Source organism: Arctopsyche grandis, chromosome 3 (assembly GCF_051622035.1).
Source record: "Arctopsyche grandis isolate Sample6627 chromosome 3, ASM5162203v2, whole genome shotgun sequence".
Lineage (NCBI taxonomy): Eukaryota > Metazoa > Arthropoda > Insecta > Trichoptera > Hydropsychidae > Arctopsyche > Arctopsyche grandis.
This window is the reverse complement of record NC_135357.1, coordinates 18,901,566-18,928,285: the sequence shown is the minus strand read 5'-3', so window position 1 is coordinate 18,928,285 and position 26,720 is coordinate 18,901,566. Positions and strand designations below refer to the sequence as shown.

The following is a 26,720-nucleotide window of genomic DNA, read 5'->3' as shown; positions in this document are numbered from 1 at the left end:
TCGTTTCTGACCTTGGCGTACACCGATTATTGATCATTTTCAATTATTTTGCTAAGTGTTGATGCACGGGATGGTATCATGTATTTTAAATATCTGAGTTAATACAATGGAAATAGACGAAGCCTTGGATGAATACAGTACTATGTCACCCGAAGAGTTGTTTAAAAGGCAAATTAGCAGTATTTTGACAAGCTATTGCCTAAAAGAGATTGGCAGTGAAAAGTTTCTCTATTTTTGGTTGGGAACCTATTATCATCTATTTGATTCTGCATACAGTACAAAAAAGTTAATTCACTATAAGCAATTCAATAAGAATTCAATTATAGAGGTTTACCTGTAGTAAAATATAGTAAACATGTACACGTGTATATGAGGGTCCAAAAATAACTAATAGGTTCTTTAGGGGGGGGGGGGGGGGGTACACGAACGACAACGGAAGAATAACGCTTATCTAATATGTAGGACGAATATATAAATCTAATTCTAATTGCTTTTATTTGGAGAAAATTTGTCTGTGTTTTTAACACAAATAGTTTTTACTTGATTCACTTGATTTATTAACATAATAACAATTGTAAGTATTTGTAATAGAAAATAGCACGCGATTTATAAATGTATTTATTTGAGAAAATGATACAGGAATGTGTAAAATTTATATTTTGTTAACCATTTCAATACTACAAATATTCAGTCTCATATTGAACACTGAACCTACTTATTAAAGGCAAGTAATTTCAATATTCATAATGTATATATTTAATGAATTTTAAATGATCAATAATTGACATGAGTCAATAAAATAAATAAAAAAATCTAAAAAAGGTTATCATATAAAAATTAAATACTCTTAAGAAATCTTTTCTTCGTTTTCAAATAAAATGTCACACTCTATTTTATATACATATATGTAAGTATTTAGATATAAAAAAAATTAAGTAATATTGCTAGTCAATATATTAATAATCATTCTCAAAAGAAATGGTGATGTTAAAGCTTGATGGTATCAAGAATGAAATTACAGGCTTAAATATACATTCAAGGCAATGTAAAAAATATTTTCTAGATATTAAACGAATCTTTTACTGTCAAGCTTTCATCGATGTTTTATTCAGCTCTTCATTTATTCTAATTTGTCTCCTTTTTAAGTAAGGCATAATTACCCATATACTTGCCCCAGCTACTGTTATTAGACCGAGAGTTGTAAAGAGAGCAGAATAAGAACCAGTTCTCTCAAACCACAGTCCACAAATCGGAGGGCCTATTAATTGAAGTATACCATTGACAAAGAGGCTTATTCCATATGTGGAAGTTAAACGTTCCATTCCCAGCATTTCTGCCATTATTATGGCTGTTACACCTACATAAACGCCCGATGCTAATCCAAAAACTCCACAGCAAGCACTAATTGTGGCATATGTGTAAACAAAAGGTAACAATGCAAGACTGAGACCAGAAAAAAACAATCCTCCAATAAAATACCATGGTTTCGGCAAAAAGCCTGTATCGGAGAGCGCAGAACCACCTATGCGTCCAACAAGATCGAAAGCAGATACTATAGATAACAAATAAGCTGCAAGACTTTTGTCAAAACCCATTTTAATGGCGTACGATGGGAGAAGTATAATAAAATTAGTATACGAAATAGCATTTGTGCAATTTGAAATTAATATTACTAAGTATATAGGATCTTTTAATAGAGTAATATCAAAAAATTTGCTCCTTTCTTTTACTTTCTCCGGAGACCTTGGATCTTTGCTTTTCCTCAAACCACAGCATGTCGACACTGGTTCAAAGCTGTCTTTTAGCGATTGAAGTGTCAATTGAGAAGCAAATTCATTGGGCTGTTGAAATGCACTTAAAGTTGAACCGTGAAACGGTGTTGACATATATTGAAAACTTGAAGTACTTGGACTCCTCTTTGGTGTTCTATTTGATCCAGTTCTTCGAATAGTTTGTGCAAACGGATCAGTTGATTCTGATTGGTATTGACCTTCTGGAACAGCTTTGAGAAATGATGGATTACTTCTAATGTTAGATCGTGAATTCGAATTGCTTAAAGCATTTTTGCTGTTGTTTCTTGATCCGCCCGTTATATTTTTTGATGATACAGGCATTGACACCTTCCTTTTTCTGTCTGAATCTAAATTCTTTTGCAAGTTTTGGACTACCACAGCAGACGCAGAGCGCGCGAAGTTACCATTATTAGGGGATATTTTAGGGTCAGAATTTATATTGTGTGTTTCAGTACGTTTAAGTGATGGAGACGAAGTTTTTGGAATGTTACCATCTGTAGAAATTAAAGTTTCACTTTTGGAATCGCTTGGAATTTTCAGGGAAACTTCTTTTTTAGACATACTTGATATTCTTTCTCTAACTGGTGTAGATTCAGACGTTTTAAAATCACTAGATGGTGTGGACTCCCCTGATGTAATGGAAAATTGAGGTTTAATAAAACCATTTTCTAAAGGCGATCTGGTATTTGGATCAGAAAATTCTTCAAATGTATCTAATGTTAAATCTTCTTCGTAGAATATATCGTTTTGTTGAGAATCAGCGTCCTCATCATCATCATCATCATCAACCTCTATTGGCACTCGTTTCATATGCTCTTCGACTGGTTGAAAAAATATAGCAGCAACCCATACATGAAGAGTAACTCCACCCATGATAAGCACTGCACCCCTATAAAAATATTAAATATTAATATGGAGTTATAAATATATTTAAGTAGTAAAAAATGTATACAAATAAATGATGAGAAATACCTATATCCATATGTTTCTAATAAATATCTAAGCACTGGTGGTAATATAATGCTACCAAGCGCACTTCCGGACATACAGAGACCATTGGCAAGACCTCGGCGTTTAACAAAATATGAAGTAACTATATAAACTGTAGGAGGAAACGCTAAACCAGCCCCAGTTCCCACAAAAACGCCATAACTGAAAATATAAAGTATTTAAAATGTAAGCACAATAACAAAAGATTTACCAATAGGAACATACGTAAAACAACCTCAAAAATATGGTGATTTAAAAAAAATACAATTAGCATTAATACACTCACGTAAATGTCATACTCAAGAATTTACCACATTTATTCATTACTAACCTGACATATAAATATGTTACAGATGAAGCCCAACAACTAATAATCATTCCAGCAGCCGCAAAGGTACCACCAATTATGGTAACGGTTCGGTAAGAATATTTTACTGATAATATGGAAGATATTGGTCCTATAATCGTTTTTAGAATTAATATATTAATATAACTATCGTATGTTAGTCGAATATGTGAATAAATATAAAATTATGTGATACCTAAACTGCTGTATAAAAAATAGCAAAGTGCAGGAATCCAAGCAGCCGCTGCTGGCCCAGCATCAAACACATCAAGGAACTCAACAAACAGTACACCAAAAGATTTAACAGTACCAGGTACCAGAATATTCACTAGCATCGCTCCTACAAAATTAAAAAAAATAGTTAAAATAAATAATATTTATTTGTGCAAATTATAACTCTCATATTTTTACCTGCTAATACTAGCCAACCATAACCTCCATCAGGCGGGACAAGTATCCATTCTTCCTTTGGAGGATCTCCCACTGTAAAACCAGCAAATACCGGACGTTTAACGTCATTGTCCACTCCCAGCCTAACTGAAAAATAGCATATTCATTCATCAGAATAATATAATTGTGCATAATATTCTCTATTACCACAGACAACAATAAAGTATAAAAATTATGAACCATTTTATTATTCATACATATGTACAGATGATATAAGCGTATTGGGTATGGAAAATTTTAAATTATTAGTTGTAACTCTTTAACGATTATTTAAAAAAATGACTTATGAGAAGTGTGATGTATTCAGTGATAATTCAATTTTACAAATGACTTTTAAATTGTCTGTATTTATTAGATTTGTTGCCATGAAAACAAACATTACTTTAACAAATGTCAACTCTCACTTTTCAGACATTTTTTATGCTTATCGAATTTGTATTGCGTTGTGATTTTATGATTTTATTCCCAAAAAAATTTATGATTTTATTCCCAAAAAAAATATTATAATTTTTTTGTGTAATTCTTATAATTTGGTATGGCTGCAAGGAAAAATATGCATTATTTTAAAAATATAAAAAAACTAATAAATATAGAAAAGTTAAAAGGGTATTTTGACATAACAAATTACGGGGTCTCTTTTGTTATGACGATATATGTCTGTATGTATAGTTTGGTGTTTTCTTTAAAAAATTTTACCATGTAATTTAAAGATAATTGAAAGAAATGAGCTTGGCGTGGCCTTAATTGTCGTACATAGGCAATTTAATTGAAAGCCAATTGAAGCAGTTAATTCAGAAAACCCATATTCAGATGTTATCATATAATGATGGCATTCAATACAGAAAAAAAAACATGAACAAAGATTAGCTCCCATTTGGACGATATTCAAGATAATTATCACAATATTTATCAAGATGAAGTAGTAAAGTAAACACACAAAGAAAAAAAAATTAGAATGATAAATGAAGAATATTTAGAAGCAAAAAAGTTTGAGAGGGGCCAAATTGTTTCATTTCCTTGCTTTATTAAATATTTAAAGATTGATTAAAAGTTTAATACTATTTAATTTACTCTGCCTACATTATTTATTAGAATAATATTCATGAGTAAATTTAAATTATAAGCCAGATATCATTTCTTATAAGATAAACACGGCAAGGACCAGATAAAATACATGAGATTAAAATGTTTGGGGGCGCTACTAACAATAACCTTATTGTTAGTATCGCCCCCAAAATCAAGCTCTATCCATGATTTATGACTGTCGTGGTTAGACGCCTCCAAACTCTACTGATGTAAATCTTTTTTTGTAAAATAGAACAACAAATCTAAGAATGAATCATGCAGATATTTTACTGTGAGCACACCTTCCAAAACCAATGGGTTGTGACAAGTTAAGTGATTCGTAACAATGGCCTTGTGTCAATTGGAACAAGTTAAACATCTTAAACCTTAATCACTATGAAGTATGTATGTATATAGTAAATTAATTTAGAATAAAATACTTTTTTATTTTTTTTTAAATCTTATTGATTATTCGATAACCATATGTATAGATAGGTATATATAAAATCTGGTAAACGGACTACCAGTCATATGTAAACCAGTCACAGGACAACCGGTCGCTCTAGATCGGTCACACGTGATCACCCGTCACACTAAAACTGGTCACACCCTAAAACTGGTCACGAGAAAACTGGTCACACCCCAAAATCGGTCAACCAGTTTTCTCGTGACCAGTTTTAGGGTGTGACCAGTTTTCTCGTGACCAGTTTTAGTGTGACGGATGATCACGTGTGACCGATCTAGAGCGACCGGTTGTCCTGTGACCGGTTCACATTTGACTAGTAATCACCGAACCATAAAATCTAATTTTTCATAAGTAATATTTAATATTATGTCAATCATATAATAACAAAAAAAAAAACACAATACACCCTATTAATATATGTATGTACATATTTAATTATTAAAGATAGGATTGTGTATGTATTATAATATAAAATATATGTACGTATATCAATTTGATTAAATTCTTATTGATAAATCAATGACTGAGAACTTAAATTGTCAGATTGACTTTCAGTTATCTTGTTGACATACACTTAAAAAAATATCGAACGATCTATTTACAACATCAATAGTGGAATCTATTGATATATGTAATAAAATGATTGAGGGAATGAAAGTAGATAATTCAAATAGAGATAGTTATGTTTGGATACAACGTCGATAATTAAGTGTTGAGTTTACGATATGGATCATACAGGTGTGAACCGGTGATGTATCACGAGATCGTATAGTGAATATAAATTTGATTTACGCTGTTGAAGCGCGTGATGACAACAATTTTCATTATATTGGGAAATAACGTTTCACTGAACTAATGGAATTTTATCGTTTGAGCTCGTTAATGACACCGACTATGTTCATCATATGGATTTTAAAATGAAGGAAATTTAAGTATATATTATTAAAATATAAACTTAAACGTTATAAACTATTACAAATAGATTTTTTCGTCTACACATATGTGTAGCATTGAAATTACATATATTCAATATTTGATATTCATGTTATAATCATTGTGCGGTCATTGTATTAAACAAACTAATAAACAATATTCAACCATGTATTAAACAAACTGAGTATATTAACCTCCATTGTTAAAATTTACTGTGATTCAAATGTATTACTATAATATGTGCCGATGCGGTGCAAACGGTTACACGACAATTGGTGCAAGTCCAAAAGGTTCAACGACAAAATGTACCCGCGACAAAATGTTCACGCGACAAAATGTACCCGTGACAAAATGTTCACGCGACAAAATGTCCACGGAAATAATGTTCAAGCGACAAAATGTTTGTCGCTTGAACATTATTTCAGTGGACATTTTGTCGCGGGTACATTTTGTCAGTGCACTAATTTTCGGGTACATTTTGTCGTTGAACCTTTTGGACTTGCACCAATTGTCGCGTCCCTGGTGCAAACGATCGACAAGCGCCAGACAGACTCAGACCAAACCCAATTTGTACATATATATATTCTTTGAAATACGTAATGCATAAAGACCTATCATTAAAGATAGCAAGATATCCAATTTTCAAATATGATCAGGCCATATCAGGGAGGGGGGGGGGGGGGGAGCAGTAAAGGCATCTGCCATGAACCTCACATTTTAGACTTTCAGAAAAAATACATAAGTAGTTCGTAGAACATATGCAAGTGTAAAAAAGATTATTCTGAAAAAAATATCTAAAACATTTTTGTTAAATAATTTTTCTAAGAAAATACATATTAAATAAAAAATAAAACTTTTTTACTTTTATTGCAATACATTTTTTTCTTCCCCATAATGATACTTAATGTTTTTGAATACTTGTATAGAATTTAAAAATAAAATGTATTAACTATATCCGACGATTCATATTCAATTAAGAAACCTTGCTTATTGAAATGAAAAATATAGTTCTGGCTATTGTGACACATATGTATGTATGTTTTACTACATTATAATGTACTAGCTGAACCCGGCATGCGTTGCAATGCGACAATAACGCAAGCAATTCCCGTTCCCTTTCGATAAGTGAATGCTTCAGTTTCAAATTAATACTTAATAATCAAATTAAATTACAGTAATGATAATTTGTCGAAAAAACGCAGGCAGAGAATACATTTGAAATTATTAAATTGTTTGTTTATTTTACCATAACAACACCCCGGAGGCGATGCGAACACATTTGAAATTACTGCGTTGCGATGCCACTCATATATATAAATATATATATAGATATACAATTTGTATGACACATACATTTTAGATATCAATTGTTTACCATGAGTGTTATTCCTCGTTTGCATTGCTTTTACATAAGGGAAAATTTTCAGATAATGCTCACATTTCCATTCCAAAAGTGTGATTTTATATTTTAACTGAAATGGACACACTGTTCGAAATAAATGTTGATTATATGTAGATGAGAAAAAAATTGGAATAAAAAAACACTGCACAGACAGGAGTGTGTAATAATTATACAAACATATAATACATGAAGCCGTTCAGAATTGTTGAATTAGATATGTAAGGTTTCTCTTGATTGATATCTATCTAAATTAATCAAAATTCGTTCCCGGATTGAAAAAACATTAACTATGCACGAATATAGGACTGCTGATCAATGGACAATTTATACAGACTATTCATCAAAGTAAACAGTGAAGAATATGTTAAAAATGGGCGTGACGTTAACTATAATATGTCACAGTTGACGTCTAAGCAATAATATATTTTACATTTTATTATTTTCTTTCGTGAATCGTTCGTTTGCTGAATGATACTTTGATGAATAGTCCTGTTGATGAATAGATTTTAATAAATACTCCACGTCATCATTCTTTGATGAGCAGCATCATACCATATGTACATACATACATACATATGTATCAAGTAAATATAATTTCTATAATGTTATCAATGTGTTATATGACAAATTCACTTATATACATATAAATGATGCTTAATGATTGAAAAAATATATGCACACGATAAGATATTAATATAATACGAAATTCATATATAAATTAATCTTACAACTTCTCTATAATTAGTTTTAATACTTGAAAACCTAAAGTTTATAGCATTTAATCAAATTAATTAAGCTAATGAGCAATCCACTGAAATAGACACTAGTAGAAAAATATGTATTTAAATTCCAATAATCTAAAGTAACTAGAACTACGAATGCTCTGAATATTTATCAACATATTATACATACACATAAATATACATATGTATAATAGTTTATTTTACAGTTAATAATAGGACAAATCACAAACCTTTCTTGGTTTCTCTCAGTTCTATGTTAGGTAGGGGCCAAAGCAGGCTCTCTTCTTCATCGAGATGGGATTCAGAACCTCGTTTCTGCTGCTCCATTTCGACGGTGATTATTTCATCAGCTGGTTTCGCCATCGCTATGCGCCTGCGTCGAGAGCAGCCTCAGCTCTTCCACCGCCTCTCGGTTCCGCTTAACACTGAAATATTAACTACAATCAATCAGCGAACGAGAAAAAAGGCAGTCATTTGCGTGCTCGTAAATTAATTTGACTCTGCAAAGATGATATATGAACGACTCTAATCAAAACTGAAACGAAAAAGCCAAAATGACCTTGAATCAGTTTTAACACAATATTATAAAAAAATCAAACGATTCCCTTGCGGTCGATTTGTAAAATTGACAAGGAAAAAATATAAAATATACATTTATGGTTCGGTGATTATTTAAAAGTCACTAACATCTTTATAACGGAAAATCTGCCGAAAAGTCCATCATACTAACGAGAAGTGCCAAATATTCCGTATTCGCGATTTTTTTGTCAAAAATTGTCTTTTGAGCGATCGCAATGTGACTAATAATCCAATTATCACATTTATGGTTGATGTCGAATGCTAGGGCTTCCAAGTCGGTTTAAACCGAAACCGAAAAGCCGGCTTTTTGTCCATTTTTCAAAAAACCGAAAACCGGATTTTTTGGCTCGATCAACCGGTTTTCTTTAATTCATGTTTTTTTCCTCAAAACTAACAATTATGAATTTTAAATGTATATGAAAGATCAAAATAAATGTGCGGCTTTGAGAATTAGTAAGTAACGAAGACCAGGTCTTAAAGCAATAAAATATTATTGAAAGTAGTTTCAATAGTTACATTTAGCCAGCAGCATAGCTCGGTCGTTAAGCTTCTGCTTAGCGTCGAGAGGCGCCGGGTTCGATCCCTGGGCCCGGACCTCGAATGAAAATGAATTTTTCAGAGTATGCTATGGGTCAGACCTGGAATTGTGACTCCAGGTTGATCGTTTCCTATCAGAGTTTGCCATTTTTCTCTGATTTCATTGTTGAAACGGTTCCCGGAAAAAAAATTGGCAAAAAATCCTTCCTACCTACTATGTCACCACTATTTGAAGTATGATTGATGTAAAATAAAATTTATGTATAATTCATAGATGTCTCGTTAATTTGCGAGTTTTTTCAGTGTCTCGTAATTGAACGACTTGTAATAAAAATGCTGCATTTGTAATTGTAATTTGTAATTGGCCAGGAAGGCGCATTGGGATTTACCTGTAAGGCCTTCCTGGTATATACATATGTAAAAAAAAAAAACCTACACAAGGCCTCTCAGAATTATTGGCAAATTGGTTTTTTCATAATTTGTAGTTTTTGCGTGTTGTTAAGTTGTTAAGAATAAAACAGATGTGTAAAATAACTTTGAAAGGTGGAAATATTAGCACACAAATTCATCTTAGCAGTGTTCTTATTCACGATTCCACGATAACAGTTTTTCTACGAGGGGGGCGCCGGGGGGGCCACCGGATTCTGGATTCCTTTTTGTTTCGGATACGGACTAAATTTTCAGTTCCAGATACCGATCCCTGTTTCAGTTCCGATTCCCGATTTCTGTTTTAGTTCGTATTGTAACTCTATTTTAGTACGTATTGTAACTCTATTTTAAATCATGTATCAATTCTTTCCGAAACCACCAGTTGAAATTTCAACGAGCACAACACTAGTATATCATAATGATCTTATGAAAGTTCATAATGTTTATAACTCAATTTAGTTTGTAAGCAATTATTTTTTTGTATGTATGTATATTTAAAAAAAAATCGATATAAAAATTAAAAACTTAAAATCTTAATTTTCTTAAACCGGAGAAAGCCGGTCAACCGGCTTTTTATTTAAAAAAAAAACCGAAAACTGGCCTTTTCTTTTGGGCGGTTTTTTGGAACCCCTATGTCGAATTACACATTCGCGTTTACTCAAATAATACCAATATTGAAACTGATCTTTACACATTACATGCTGTATTTTAAAAAGAACTGTAGACACGTACAGTGGCGGACTGGCCATACAAGCGAACATGCCCGATGGCATGTGGGCCCCACTATCTGTTAGAAAATATGGGCCCTCAGTAAAATTAAATAAATTTTTAACTATTTATAGGATATTGCAACTTTGGGACCGAAAATTTGGGTATTTCAACAAAACAAATTTCTTACGATATACACAAACAACTAATACCTGCTTTAACAGCCCAAGGATCGGTTAACTTTTTTTATTAGGCTCGAAATGTAAGTTTCAACATTTGCGTGGGCCCTTTACTGAAATAAAAATGGGAATAAACAAATTTTCGTGAATAATATAAACAGAATTGCTTAAAACAATTTTGATAGGACGATTCATCATCAACCAGCGATTTAAATTTACTTCATACTTTCAAAATAACATTTGATTATACTGCGATGATATAGTACGATTTAAATACACAATTTTAAACAGTTTCCGAATATAAAATCTATTCCTAATCTAGACACATCCATGTAAATAGAAATATAGGATAGGGGCCCCCTCCCCAAAATCTCGATTTTCGATTAACATTAATTGAAAATATTATTTGATCAATCTTTGCCTGCCCCCCCCCAAGAAAAAGCTGAAATGACGTCTCTGATTGTTTTCTATCGAAAGTAAAAGCCGCTTTTATGCCGCATTCTTTTATGATGCATTGTATTTACCCAGGACAAGGGTTAAAACGAAATTTATGGATCTATTTTGCTTTTGCCAATTTTCTTGTACCTAAATTTGTTTATTCCCATTTTTGAAAATTTCAATTATTTTTTTCCCTTGATTTTTAGCGTGGTGAAAAGAAGAAAATTTTGTTATATGGGGGGGGGGGACAAATTTTTTTAACCCTGGGTGGGCCCCCTTTGACTCCTGGCATGCACTGATTTCAGTCCCAGTCCGCCACTGGACACGTACACATTTTTATTTTTATCTTTAATTTATACCAGTAAGGCCAGAAACATTGTGCATTTGATACAAATATTATTAGTAATTTACAAAGAACATAAATACATATCAATTAATATCCACAGATACATATTAATTTGTAACTTTGCAACATTTTCTAAATAATTCAGCGAAATTCGAAATTGATGAAAACACGAGATTTGCGACAAAATGGGTAAGGTTGCCAATTTGTTGGAACCGTCTCAATGAAAATCAGATAAATTGGCAAACTCTGATAGGAAACGATCGACCTCCTGGAGTCACAAATCCAAGGTCTGGCCATCAGAAACCAGTGGGATTTGAACCCGTGACCACTCTGTTCAAAGCATTATATGCTAACCACTAGTATATTCTACTGGTTATTATGTATTACAAAACCTTAAATCTACATATTTAAACTGTAATAGCGACAACTTCGGGTGCTTTCATTTGGCTTGGGATCAGAATGTCCTGCAAATCGTGTTGGTTGAGTTGATTGGGTGGGTTAGAAAAAATAATAAAAACTTCAGAATTTAAACCGTTCAATAGGCAATCCATTCAAATTTAAATCAATCCTTGTAACATTTATAAATCGCGTTACATTGCATCACAACAGTGCGAAGGCGAACTGGAAAACATAATCATCGCGCGAAAGTCGACCTTTCAGTCGTTATACACACGAATAGTGTATACATTTTCGAGTTTCTACGAAATATGATTTCGCAAACAACTTTGCTGAATTAACCTAAGTATTTTTATTGCGGGAAGTTGATGAAAATAATAGGTCACGCGATTGCTGCGAGCACATTGGAAGCAGATGCGAAAATTAAGTAAAAAAAAATTACGATCACAATGTTAAGATAAACGCCAAAAAGGCACTAACACCAACACGTGTAAATTAGATAAGTTAACGCATTCACTATCGCAGTTTTATTAAGACTGTAATTGTGTGTAATAAACGCGAAATTGGGTTAATATGAAGGTTGCTATATAAATTGTTATGTGAAGGCTAACAATGGTCAACTCGTTTGCACTTGTGCGAATTTAAGAGTAATGAACAAACGATGCACCTACGTGACGAGCAGACAGAAACAAAGAGTTTAGCATAATTTAAAAAATATTTTGTGTTGCAAATTTTTCTGTCAGTGTGATGATTTTCCTTCAGTCGCGTGATCGTAAATTTGGCACGAATTTAAGACGTGTAAATCGGTGTATGACTTTACTGGGAATTCTTATTTTGAATTATGTACGTAGTAGTCTCGTATTCTTCAATATTCAGAATTCAACTTTAGGAATCAATATTTGGAATCAAAATAAATAAATTCACTATGATTGCAATATTTGGGAATTAATGGTATCACAGACTCATACAATTTGCTTGTTACATATACAAAGTTGAAATTCAAACTACAAAATATAATTGAGGATTAAATTCATCATGCGATTTAAATTTATCACTGCGATTAGTACTTTTAATTAATTGCTAGCAATTCATTACAAATGTCTGATCATTACAGAGTTCAAGAAACGAGATCGATTGGAAGATTTCCAACTGTTACAATAATTGGCCGTGATATTCACAATACTAAAACACATTGGACATACTGACGAATAAATGTACCACTGGTTCATTGTAACATAAATAGGTTTTTAAGCTCTTTTTTCCTATTATGCTATACATTAACATTAAAATAATATAATACTATGATTACTAACAAAATTAAATTAAAACTGTAAACTAGAAAATGATCAGTAGATGAGTAGCTAATTAGCTATTAAAATAGATATAAAATGTAATGTGAACATAATTTAGTAATAATAAAAATCATTTAAAAATCAAAAAAAAAAAAACAAACGACTGGTTCAGATCAAATCCCACAAAATTTGAATGAAGGAAATGATTGGTAATGCACGATCGAAGAAAGCCTAATTCGAATATTTACATATTCGAGTAAAACAATAGTCTTATGTGCATCACCTCATATTCTTAAATTGTCTTTACCCAATATGTACCTACTTAACGTTGCTGATGAGCGACACGGCGTCTAATTCGAATATGACGTATGAACCGATAAGAAAATCTATTATCGCATGCGCGGTTCAAGGTTTTAGAAAAAGCGATTTAAACGTTGTTGCCAAAATAGTGTGGTTAAGATACATATATGTAGACTTACGGTGACTAAACAACATTGATAATAATCAGTGTTTAATGCTGACCACGTGGACAAGGCGATGAGAAAATTGCATACGTAGTTATGAAAATTTTCCTTTCGCATGACGCAAGCACAAGAACATACATAAGTAAGAACACACGAAATTACAATTGCAAAAGTAATACTACACACGCAAAATATTGAGAATAATCATTTTTTATGAACCTCAATACATCATCGAACATACTTATAATACAATAATCAACTACAATCGGGGATTAAATGACTAACAAAGGAGCTAGTAAGAGTTAAATAACAATGGTGATAGTAATGTTCATATATGTATGTAGACATAAAAAAGCATTTATATGAAAAATGCTTTTGAAAAATCATGAAAAAGTATACAAAACATTTGATATATTGATGCTCAGTATTCTGAAGTATGAAATATTCTTGAGCTTTCTTTAAATAGATGGAGATCTAATCATAGATAAGGCACATTGCTACAATGTTAATTGATTAACTTATACCTGTCAATAGGATTTAATTATCTCGGGGTCGACAATTATGTATACCTGAGAAAACGTTTCTACTTGTTTCGTAAACCATTCTCAGATCCACACAAAAGTGAAATTATGGATGCCAAGCCATCATAATAATTTATCATACTTGCTTACAAGCAAATACATTTTATCCTCGTCGCTCGTTCCAAGGGCGTTAAATTATTACTAAATCAGATCACTGTTAACATAAATTTGCTTAATAAGATTTTTATGCTATTATACTGGGTGGTTTGATGATAAATTTAAATTTATTTACGAAAATAGCTATATTATAAAAAAAACCCGAACATTTCAAGTATCTACATATTTACATACTACATACGTATGTATGTATGTATAGTAAAATAATTTGCGATATACTATTACAATTTTTAGCATGTTACAATATGATATTCGATGCAAAACTGCTTATTCACCGAACACAAAATCCACTTAAATTACGGTTCCACTTTCATAATTGGAGTTACATAAAGCGCTGGTTCCCCTTAGATTATTAAGATTTTAATACAAAGAAATATGAATTAATTTCTGGAATTTCCGAAAAATAGTGTTTTTCCTCGAATCCCACATCTAGGACATTGTTCTTCGATGACCAACCAATACTCAACATTCTTGAAGAAATACATCTGGCAGTCGCAAAAATAATAGAACATAAAAAACCTCTATGCGGGCTGAAGCTATACCTGCTATCCCGTTATTTCTCTCATTTCTTTCAACCGCCTTTATATCTCGACTGCCTGTGTGCGTTGCACACATTTGTATATATGTACATGGTAGGCGCGGCCCAGCATATGTATGTATGTACAAATATATCGTATGATTTCTAATATTAATTTATCAAAAGATGAAAACGTGTAAATCATTGAATATGGCAGCTCTTCAGTCTAGATATTTTTTCCAAGAAAATCAAACAAAATATTATATTATCAGCAATAAAACACTTAGCAGTTAACAATTGAATTGCCTGGGATCTAAGCAATTCATAAATTCTTTATCTCTTTGATGTATAAAATATTTATTCACGATCGACAGCTGGACACAAATATGTTTGTATGTATGTATGTACATGCATACATATGTACTTATAGTATGGAATAAAATAAATAGAAAATACATTTTCAAACTATTGGAAAACCGGTTTTTATAAATAGTATGTACGTTTAATTTTTTTTAGGTGTAATATGATGTACATATGTACATATATAGAAATTGATTTGTTTTGAAATTGAAATGTTTTTTTGCAATGGTCATAATATTTTGAGTTGATTTTTATTGCTCTCTTCAATCATAATCTCCCAGGAATGTTTTAATCATTTTAATTTAAAAAAAAAAACAAAAGAATGAAAACAATTAAAAAACTGTATTAATTATTTTATTGGTTGCTTTAAATTATGAATATGAATTTAAAAATAAACAATATCTATGTACATATGTATTTACATATCAGAAACTCGAGGTGTAAAATTATGAAATAAGGTGTAAAATTATGAAATTTTTTTGGCAATATAAGTTGTGTTTGGGGAATGAGTATGCGCGATTTCTACGGAATTTGAACTGAAGCCAAACGGAAAACTCCATTGACAAAGAAAACTATTTATACTTGTGGAAATTTTGTTAGTAACCCTTTCACTGGTCACACTCCGTACGTTTTCACAATATCGTAATTTTGGCCACTTCGCTTTCACAAATTGAAATTCATCCATGAAAACTGATATTTGTATATATTTGCGTTGAAGCGTTGTGAACATTGTAACGATAATTGCGATGAATCAATGAAAAGCGATAAATTCGCATCGAATGCGTAATGTACTCGTATTATTGAAATATTCCTTCTCGCCATATAAAAATACGTAATTTTAATAATTTCATTTAGGGAGGTTTTGAACCATTTTTTTATATATTTATTTTCAATTAAATTAAAATTATAATTTAAATTATTTATATTTTGACGATATTCGAGAAAAAAATTGATTTCATTCACCGCGGGCGCCGGGAATCGAACCTCGGACCCTCCGATCCAAGCGCAATGTCCTCACGAGCCCGCGCCGTACGCCATATCCTCGCCCAGAATACGTGTTGTAAATACACATCATATATATATATATATATATATATATATATATATATATATATATATATATATATATATATATATATATATATATATATATATATATATATATATATATATATATATATATATATATATATATATATATATATATGCACGTAATTTGTTATGTGTAATAATAATATTCAACGTTACGAGGTCAATGACCGTTTGTATATAATCGGAAAATATTACATTTTGTTAACGTTAACTTTAAGAATTAAAAATTATTACAAACAAAGAATTGAAAACTATCTATGAGAGTCTACGAAAATAACGGTTCCGGTTCCGGATTTTTTTTTTAGTTTTATACGGGTATATAATAATTTTATACCCATGCGATGATTTATTTATTTATTTCATCGGGCTATTCACTAGTCTTATATAAACTTGATTTGATCGGAAAATCTTACCCAGTTTAGAAAAACATTGAAATACACAATGTCTTGTCGAAAGGTTTAAAATTGCATATCAATTAAAATTTACACATCCACATACGAATATAAATATGCATATTTGCATATGCATAACCAAATTGAGACTCATCAAAAATATCAATAAGGCAAGTGGTTTAGAAAAGTTTTGCAATTACGTGAGTGTTACAGTTAACAATTTAATTTCTTATTGACTCTCACACATTCAGATTATTAAAGTATGTACATTTTTCATACATACATAATACCTGACTCAAAAATATAGTAAGTACATATTTGAAATGGCGATTATATACCCATTATCTTTAAAAACCAAACAATTCGAATTACATACATATATATCCATATCTTTCATGTGATTTCCGCATGCATCTACGACGTGCAAATTATAATTCCAGTTCGTTTAATAATGACTACGTGCTTTCTGCAACGGTTTGTTGGCAAACGATACATATCAAATTGCTAAAATTTAATGACTAAGGATAAAAATTGTTACATCTTTTTATTTAGTAAAAGGGTTCCCATATTGAATGTTCACAATACGTATAAAAACATGATCGTATTTTTTGTTCGTTTTACTAAGAACTTGCCTAAGGCATATCGCTATACCTGTAATCAACGTGAACGCACGGATATGTACGTATGTATTATATGTACATGTAATCGGCAAAATTTTTAACCAACAAAACATGTTACGTGACGTAATGACCTGTTACAAATTTTAATCGAGTAAGTTTTTGCATATCTGTTCTAAAAGATTTTTGCATATCTTTTTTTAATCAACACTACATATGTACATTCACGCCCCAAAAAATGATGGAACACGTTTACTTACAAGACGTTGGATACCAGGAATATATCATATCATTAGAATTTTTATGTAAATTAACAACATTAAAGGCAACCGGTGACATGCAATGTTGACAATATAGCGAACATATCGAATCAATTCAATACACTCTATTACAGATATGTAAATAGATAGACATGTAAATGGATACTTTTTCAATACGAAATATCTTTCGTAGTTTTTTTTTATGTTTACGCTTCTTCTACGGTCCATTACCCTGCGTAGTACGTGGTTACGATATATTTATATACAGTATCTGTATTTTGAAACACAAAGGACATTCCAGGACTTAGTTTCTCAACCCTGCCGAGCTCAAAGAACTCTTTAAAATAAATCATGTCAACGTCCCCTTTCACGTGAAATAATACATATGTATAAATAAATAAAAACTTGTAATTAATTGGATTTTAAAAATAGCTTGGTATCTAAATACTTTACATGCATTGGGTAAATGCCGTATCATACTTGATTCCATCAGGTCAGGAGGCCTTCCGATGAACTGGTCGCTTTAAGGTCTGTTCATACCTATCCAGCACGAACCGGCAGCAGCAGGTATCCTGCAAGTACGGAGAGTATTCTTTGGTACATTCTATATGGACGCATATGAATGCGTGAATGGAGTATGAATGCGTCCATATATAATGTACCAAAGAATACTGTTCATACTTGCAGAGTACCGGCTACTGCCGGTTCGTGCTGGATAGGTATGAACAGACCTTATTGGGGTCTCTCAATACAATATTCATTCAATATCTCCATTTAAAATTTGATCTTTTAACCGAAAGTAAATTTATTTTGTCACAACGCCTACATTTTTGTGCTGAAATGGCGGCGGACAGTGATTTCTGATCCCGCTGACCCCGTACTTACGCCCTTGAATATACTGCATTATAAAGACAATAAACTTATTACAATGTATACAAATAATAACTTTCTTTGAATAAGTTTTGCGTAGCCCAACTTCAATGCAATCAGAATAGAACACACGTATGAATACATAAACTTGCATACATATTCTAGGGGTATTCTTCTACCTCACGGGACCGAAAGTGAAACGCCCGAAATCGCAAATATCGGAAAGCAAAGATCGAAAATCGAAAGATCTTAAGTCGAAAGTTTAAAAAAACGGTCTCCCCCCCCGTCGTACATCCTCACTTAATTTGCGCGAGCAGGATACAACAGGCACAAGAGGAACAGGCTTTTCCTCCGGTATTCTGCGCGCGCACATTAAACAAGGCTGTATGACAAAAAGAGATAATTTCACCGCATGCCACTCATATATATTATATATACATAGTACCGTTTACCATGCAACCTTTTTTTTTGATCTTTTGACTTAAGATCTTTCGATTTTCGATCTTTGCCTTCCGATATTTGCGTTTTCGGGCGTTTCACTTTCGGTCCCGTAAGGGAGACCGATATTCTAGAAATTAATTTGATTTTTGATCAAAATTACTGACCGATCCAATTCTTTCAGATGACGAATGACGACTTCCGACGAGAGGATGCACCACAATTGTCATAATGAGTAAAATGTAAAACAACTATAAAGTATTCATTATACACTTTCTAACACTTGGAACGAACAAAAAATTGTTTGAGCACTAAACTTACAGAAAAAAAATTGAATTGAAAACGATAAGCATTGAAAACACGTGCGCCGCGCGCTGCCAGCGGCGGCGAACTGCCCCAATGACGATAACTATTTGTATCCAGCAATAGTCGGATTTAATAAAGCTAACCCGAACAAGTTCAACGAACACTCCATGTTTGAATACCAGCTTAGATTAGCTTTCTTCAGTGGCTCATCATGCATGTGCGAGGCCCGAGGCATAATCGGAGTTTAAGCCCCCACCCCCCCCCCCCCCCCCACGCCAGCCAGTAAAAACTTATAGGAAATTGAATTAGTAACAGAATAAAGGACTTAGACAAAAATTATTCTAATTTTGGGGACCCTTCATGCCCTCAAAGGCCCGAGGCTTCCACCTCCAACTACTGTGCTACTAGTTTGTTTTTTATCTTAACTCTATTCAATTGTGTTTACGACAGATTTAAAAATGTTCAATTGTTGTTACAATACTCGCCTCATGAACAGGTTTTAGACTCCAAATTGAACAATTTACAAATCAAATTGAACATTTTACACTTCAAATTGAACATTTTACAAATCAAATTAAACAGTTAAATAATTTATTCATAGGCTATTTATTTACATAATAATTTAATACATAAATATATATGTACATATATAATTAAGGATCATTCTGAATGAAAAAGAATTAATTAAATATACATATAACATAAGTTTGTCACACTAAAATAATTAAAAATAGTATTCTTTTCATACATACTGCAAATAAATCTTGATGAATTATAATATGTATGTAGTATGTATCAGGGCTGTAGAGAAAAAATTCGGGCCCCGGTGCAAATTTGAAAATCCGGGCCCCCCACTAGATCCATTTTAGTAAAAAAAAAAAAATTTCAAAATATGTAAAAAAAAAAGGAAGTGATGTGGTATTTCAATTGATATCTTTGCTAAATTAATAAAAATATATTTCATATTAATTTATATACATAAATACAATACATTGAAACAAATGAAATTAATCAAATACAACAATAAACTTAAACAACACATAAAATGAAAAATGAAATAATTAAAACATACAAATGTATGTATGTATACACACGTTAAAAAATATTTTAATTAGTAAAAAAATAATGCTGTCATACGTGAAATAAAAATTAAACATATAACATAAAAAAAACGTAAAATATCAACTTATTTGTGGAAAAGCAGGCAAATAATAGGTAATAGTGTATTGAATTTGGGATGATTCTTTCTGTGAGAGCATTTTAAAATGTCTCTATATACATATACATACTTCGGATTAATACATGTTTATTATGGGTTAAATTAATCAACATAGAAAACAGTTGAATAATAAAAATGAATTCATAAACGACAAATATTATTAATTTAAAAACTAACTTTGATTTGAAATAATCTAAATCATAAAAAATAAACAAAATTTTAACATGTTTGAATAAGATATTTTCCTAAAGTCGAAAGACAAACGGATACTTTTAGCGATTGAAATCAATCATTTATTATTAGTATATTTCTGTTGAATTATTCTAAGAATAGCACATGCATCATAATTGCAATTTTAAGTTAAAAGTTTCATAGCAAATTTGCAAATAGGTAAATGTGAAAGATTTTATCTTTATTGTCGATGTAAAAATGCACTAATCTCCTACTTTTAACGGTCCGTTTGTTAACTGCTTGAATCGGCCAAGAGTTATTTTACTAATTTGTTTTGGATATTGTGATGAGGGAACTGACCATTCTGAACACCAGAATGGATCTTCCCCTAAATGTTATTATGCCATAAGAAGGTAAAATCCGTTACTCGAAAACAGTTATACCATTTTGCTTAGTGTCCAAAAAACCCTAAGAATATAAAGGCCAAATAATGCTTTTATACTTTTGCTAAAAATTTACATATTATTTACCCCTTCGAAATCCGGGCCCCGGGTTATTTGCATACCCTCCCCCCACCTTTCTCGTCAGCCCTGGTATGTATACATACATAATTAAGGTGATTTTTAAAATTTTATTATTTAATAAAAACTTCCCTGCAGATATACATATGTACAAAAAAGATACATAAATACATATGTATGTACTTAATTTAATTTATAAACGTTCTTTTACAGCAGCTGTTGGTAGTTTCATGTACATATTCATAACAATCGGTAGAAGTGACAGTTGCAATAGACTGATTTATTATGTCTTCCAAATTTAGACAATTTATTGGATCCCCCAGCAAATTTCGAGCAGAAAAATTTACAAATCAAAATAACACAGCTATTGGTCTTAACAAAATAAGATACGGGCAAATTTTCACATTGACCGGTATCTTATGTACGTATTTCGTAATTATTTTTTTTTTACAAAATACATTAAAATGTTTAATTTGAATTGTCAAGTGTTCAATTTGAAGTGTAAAATGTTCAATTTGATTTGTAAAATGTTGAATATGGAGTGTAAACCTGTATGTACATACATAGGTATGCATAGAAAAACTGATTTCCTTTATATTTACAATTTACTAGCCAATTTTCGCGGCGTGACTCGGGCGGGTGAAAGTCGGAAGGAAAAGGAGGAAAATGGTATTTAGAAAATTTTGTGATCTACGGTCTAAAGCAGGAGTCTCCAACCTTTTTGGGAAATGGGCCGGTTTAGAATTTTAAAATATATGGAGGGCCGGATGGAATAAATCTTATTGGAATCCAATTAAATAAATTTGCATATATTTTTTATATACACAAATTTTTTAAAAAATAAAAAAGGATTTTTTTTTGGAATAATTGTATAAAATGTTAACACGGATTTTATACCTAAATTATGCATACATGTTTTTGTATGTACATATGTTTTGTTACTATGTACAAATTCGAAAATAAAAAGGTTGATAACTATTAAAAAATCATTGAAATCATTACATTTATTTATTTTATTCTTTTTATATACAGGTGAATATAAACATATAAAACAAGATAAGTAATGGAACAAAATTTGTTATGATTTTAATTAGTGCGACGCTTGCGCTTATTTTGAGGAACTAATTTTTATAATGTCTGGTTTCAAATTTGACGTTCCGATTTATAAAAAATTTTCCAGATGCCGATCGGTTAAGCGTAATCGATTTTTTAATTTAAAATATTTCATTTTGGGAAACGTCTGTTCGCATATGTATGTGCTAGCAGTGGTGTCACCTAAAGCCCGGACCCTGAGGGGGCCGTTTATTGTTCAAATGTTGTAAATGCATTGTTAAAGGTTTGCCGAACCTTTTTTACAAAGCATTTACAACAATTGAACAATAAACGGCACGCTTCCGGTCCTACTACTAGTGTCACCCTAATGGTTTCCATGGGTTTCCTGAAACCCGTTGTTAAAAAATCAAAAGTGTCCGGAAACCCGTTATTCATTCATTCCAAAAATTAATTTGCTAGATACGATTTTTCTAGCAAATGCTTTTATTTTTGGTAATCTCTTTTGATAATCTCTTTTGGACTCCTTCAATATAGCATGAAATTTAATTAACATTTCATTTTTAAATATTGACTACAAACCATCATTCGCTTGAAGATCGATTGAAAATGCCAGCCGATTTTCATCCGGCCAATTCGGCCGGATGAAAATCTCTCGCGGGCCGGTTCCGGCCCGTGTGCCGTAGGTTGGTGACCACTGGTCTAAAGCAAGGGTGCCCAATATTTTTGAGGTTGGGAGCTACTTTTCATCGAAATGCTCATGGCGATCGACTATCGAAGTATTCAAAAGTTAAAAATATACCTTTTAAAAAGCAAAATATAGTTAAATAATTGCGGAAACAAAATAATTTTATTATTTCTGTAATTTTTTATTATAAATATGTCATAAACGTCTTTTAAATATCAGTATTTTTCCGGATTGAATACTTTCAGATTGCAATTGTGTCAACGTAACCGTCGTTTTGCGATTCAATCACATCCATTATAAAAATCATTGCAATGGTTTTCGCTGGACTTTGGACATTATTTTCATTCATATTATAAAAAAAGAGTATTAATCTTGTACTATCTGTATGCACTGGTACTAGTGTATTTACATACATACATATATGGATTTACGCATGAATAATGAAGTGCGTCGAATATATGTATGTACATATGCATGTATATATAATGTAGGTATCTACCGTAATGCTCGAATGCATTTACGAAGATGCAGAAAAATGAAAATAGACCATACGAACATTGGAGAAAATTATGATGACGATGATATTTACCTACATTCTTGAATTATTGTGAAAGATATAAATTATTATAGCTTTCATTGTCGACAACAATGAAAAAGTCATCATCTGTTTTATATTCAAGGTATATAAACAAAAACGAACCATAATAATAAACAAAACATTTGTTATGAAGCAAAACTTCTACTCTCGCATAGATTTGAATTGTAACGTTACATTTCATCCACATTGGCTTTTATCCTTTTGGCCAAAATAAGTCACCATTGACATATACAATTTTGGTTATACAGCCCATGTATGGAGTTCGTTTAAGATATAATGAAAACTACGAAATAATAAATAATTTTAAAACATAAAAGTCGTTGGTCATTTGATTAAATAATAAATACATGAATGCAAATTGACGATAAATTAGTATCAGTTATCAGTTAGTAGTGAAAAAGAGCACTAGAGCACATTGCAGGGACGTAATTTGGAGGCTCAGAGGGGGGTATTTCCCCCCCCCCCCCCAAAGAACATGCACTCATTTGAAATACAACGAATCTTAATCAAATCGATTATTCGGTACTTTAAGTTTGGGCCAGTAGAAACTGCAAAAAGATATAACATGTCGATCAAAAGCTTTTTCCAAAAAATGGTTTTATAAAAAACCACAAACTAGCTACCTTTTGCCCCCCTCTGGAAAAAGTTAAAATGACGTCTCTCCTATTGAGAACACAAAATATGCTCAATAATGTCACATGGTTCGTATTTATTACATTTAAAATCCAAGTGGCCTGCAATTTTAACTTGGCCACTTAAATTAAAAAGTAAAAAAAAAATGTTTTCCCTTTAACCCTTTGAGTGATTCCCTTTATTTCTCTTAAACCCACGCTGGAAATTTAGCCAACATTTCCAACCAGAATTATTTAGAAATCCAATAGAAAGCAGGTATAAAAATTGTAGCTAATCCAAACAAACCCTAGATAACTACCGCCGAGGATTTAGAGTTTTGTAAAGGCGTGTTTAGACTCTCTAATATATCTTGCAACAATATAAAATAAACAAATGAAGTCTATAAATGAATGTATTTTTCCAAAACTAGTTCTATCTTCTTCATTGTAGTTAAAATGTAATGCTCACAATCTAAATGCCAAGCCACAATCTAAAATACTCAGAAGTTAGGGATTTACATCTAGTAATTCTGCTGTGGTTATAAATTCAGAAATTCCGGTGTAAACGAGTCTTTATAAACTTTGGAAAATAAATGACACGGATTACGCGACCCATGTTCAATGCTACCTGAAAAGGCTTAGCAGGTAGTATTCTTGTTTACTTTGTACATGCTCAAAATACAACCCCTATCGGCGTTTATCAGGCCCATGGACTTGTTGGCAAAACCCCGATCGGCGCTGGTCAGCATTTAAAGGGTTACGCTAAGAAATTACGATTCAGCTAGTCTATTTTTACAAACCTCCTTTACGTTTTTAAAACTTTTATTTATATAGATGTAGATATGCCTATATACAGAACCAACCCAAATTCCTAGTATTTTAACAATCGCAACTTCATATATATTAAATACTAGTTGTTTTACCCGGCTTCGCTCAGTATTTGTAATATAAACAGCGTAAACATGGCGAATCTAATAGTAAATATTAATTTGTTTTTTTATTAAATTTATTTGAATCGAAAAAAAAAATCGCATCGTTGTCATAGAAACTTTGACTTGTTTTCGATTCCCAACCAAAAATACTTACATACATACATATATACAAAGTCTCTTTCGAAATTATATATTAAGTAATAATGGTTGGTTTTACTGAGCAGCACTAAGACCACATGGTGTAACCTTTTCAAATACATATAAGTAAATATGTATATTAATACTGGCGAATATTTAATAAGCGAACATACATACATATATACATAGATTCCCTAGAAAAAATGTGTTCAGTGGGGTGACTGGTTGATTTAAAACTGTGTAATTTAATGGCTAAGCGTATTATATTTACATATATTGAGATCGATTTTTTTCAGAAAAAAATCTTTGAAATACTGAAATAATAAAATAAAATCACATACGAAAATATAAATGTCGAAACGATGACGTGCGAGTTGCTAATGAAATATTAATTTTCTTAAATTGTCACGGTATGTAGTCGTGAAAATGATTCATAAATGTATCCAATAGAAATGGTTCAAAAAAATGTATAGTGGCGCTCACCCAATATCCTAAGGAGACGGTAATTATTCATGGGCAAAATAAATAGCAGCTGCTGATAAATGAAGGAGTTCATTTATCAAACAAGCGTACAGTCTGTAGTAGTTGATGTGTTTTGCCCTTCATGAGGTATGCAGTGATGGAATGACGTTTAGCTAAACGTCACGTTGACATTAGCACCAGGCGCCAGGCCACAACTGCGACCTGAATACAATGCCACACAACATTGCATCCTCTGTTGTAATTATTATAGATTTCAACGCACATTATTATAGTTTCATTGCCTTGATTAAAACTTTTATTTATGTATTTAAGCCGTTTCGGAGAGCTAAAAAAAATTTACATTTACAAAAAAAATTGGCCCCTCAAAGTAGGACCACCACCTATCCAGCGAATATAATTTGAATATCCTGTACTAAAGAAAGATAATAAGAGAAACACCTCAGTTGTGGGCTACGCTTAAGTTGTTAATCTCTTGGATCTTAAGAGGGCTGTACACCTGAAATCTTAATTTTGTTGCCGTTCCTTTCTTCGATATATATATATATATATATATATATATATATATATATATATATATATATATATATATATATATATATATATATATATATATATATATATATATATTGAGTGAATGTACATATATATTGAGTGAATGCGACAATATATATCAATATATATATCGAGTGAATGCGACAGTTGCGCTTCGACCAGATAATACGTATTTTAAATCGTCAAAATCGAGGTTTCGTATTCTCCTATTTTCTCCTCCAAAACTGAACCAATTTAAAAAAAAATTTCATCATCGGTATGAGAAAGATATTTTCTGTGCAATTATGCGCGTATTTTTTTAAAAATCGGCCGTTAAATAAGCACGCTGGACTCTTTTCGTGGGTGTAAAAACGTATAAGAGGTTAGTAAAAAAGAGGCGATTTTATAGATGTTTGGCAGCTCCTAGCTCCTATAAAAAACAACTAATCAAAAAAATAAAACGATAGATTCATCCCAATGGTGGATATCCATAGCATATTAAAAAATAAATTCTCTAGTGCCATAATTGAGGAAGGGAGAAGTGTAATACGTTTGTATGGACAAGGCGCTGGTGTCCAGCCCTCTTATTGTCAATAAGTCATTACTGAAAAGAGAAACATTATACTCGCCGGCCATACAACAATCATTGATCATTTCAATTAATGATAAACT

At 31.7% G+C, this 26,720-nt stretch overlaps 1 protein-coding gene across 1 annotated transcript; it reads right to left on the bottom strand.

Moving 5' to 3' along the window:
• Positions 1 to 602: 602 nt before the first annotated feature.
• Positions 603 to 25,689, bottom strand: hrm (solute carrier family 16 member hermes). Its single transcript, XM_077427341.1, has 7 exons — positions 25,518 to 25,689; positions 8,419 to 8,613; positions 3,541 to 3,666; positions 3,326 to 3,469; positions 3,115 to 3,241; positions 2,766 to 2,945; positions 603 to 2,682 (listed from the first exon to the last, which is right to left on the bottom strand). Exons 2-7 carry the CDS (start codon positions 8,549 to 8,551, stop codon positions 1,086 to 1,088), a joined length of 2,307 nt encoding a protein of 768 aa, XP_077283467.1. The 5' UTR covers positions 8,552 to 8,613; positions 25,518 to 25,689; the 3' UTR covers positions 603 to 1,085.
• Between the last annotated feature and the right edge of the window lie 1,031 nt (positions 25,690 to 26,720).

Excerpts from the sequence above, each read along its gene's own strand:
- hrm (XM_077427341.1), bottom strand. The coding sequence starts at position 8,551 with ATGGCGAAACCAGCTGATGAAATAATCACCGTCGAAATGGAGCAGCAG. Across the intron at positions 3,470-3,540 it reads TGGTTGGCTAGTATTAGCAG|GAGCGATGCTAGTGAATATT; the intron begins GTAAAAATATGA and ends TTAATTTTGTAG. Across the intron at positions 2,683-2,765 it reads TTAGAAACATATGGATATAG|GGGTGCAGTGCTTATCATGG; the intron begins GTATTTCTCATC and ends ATATTTTTATAG.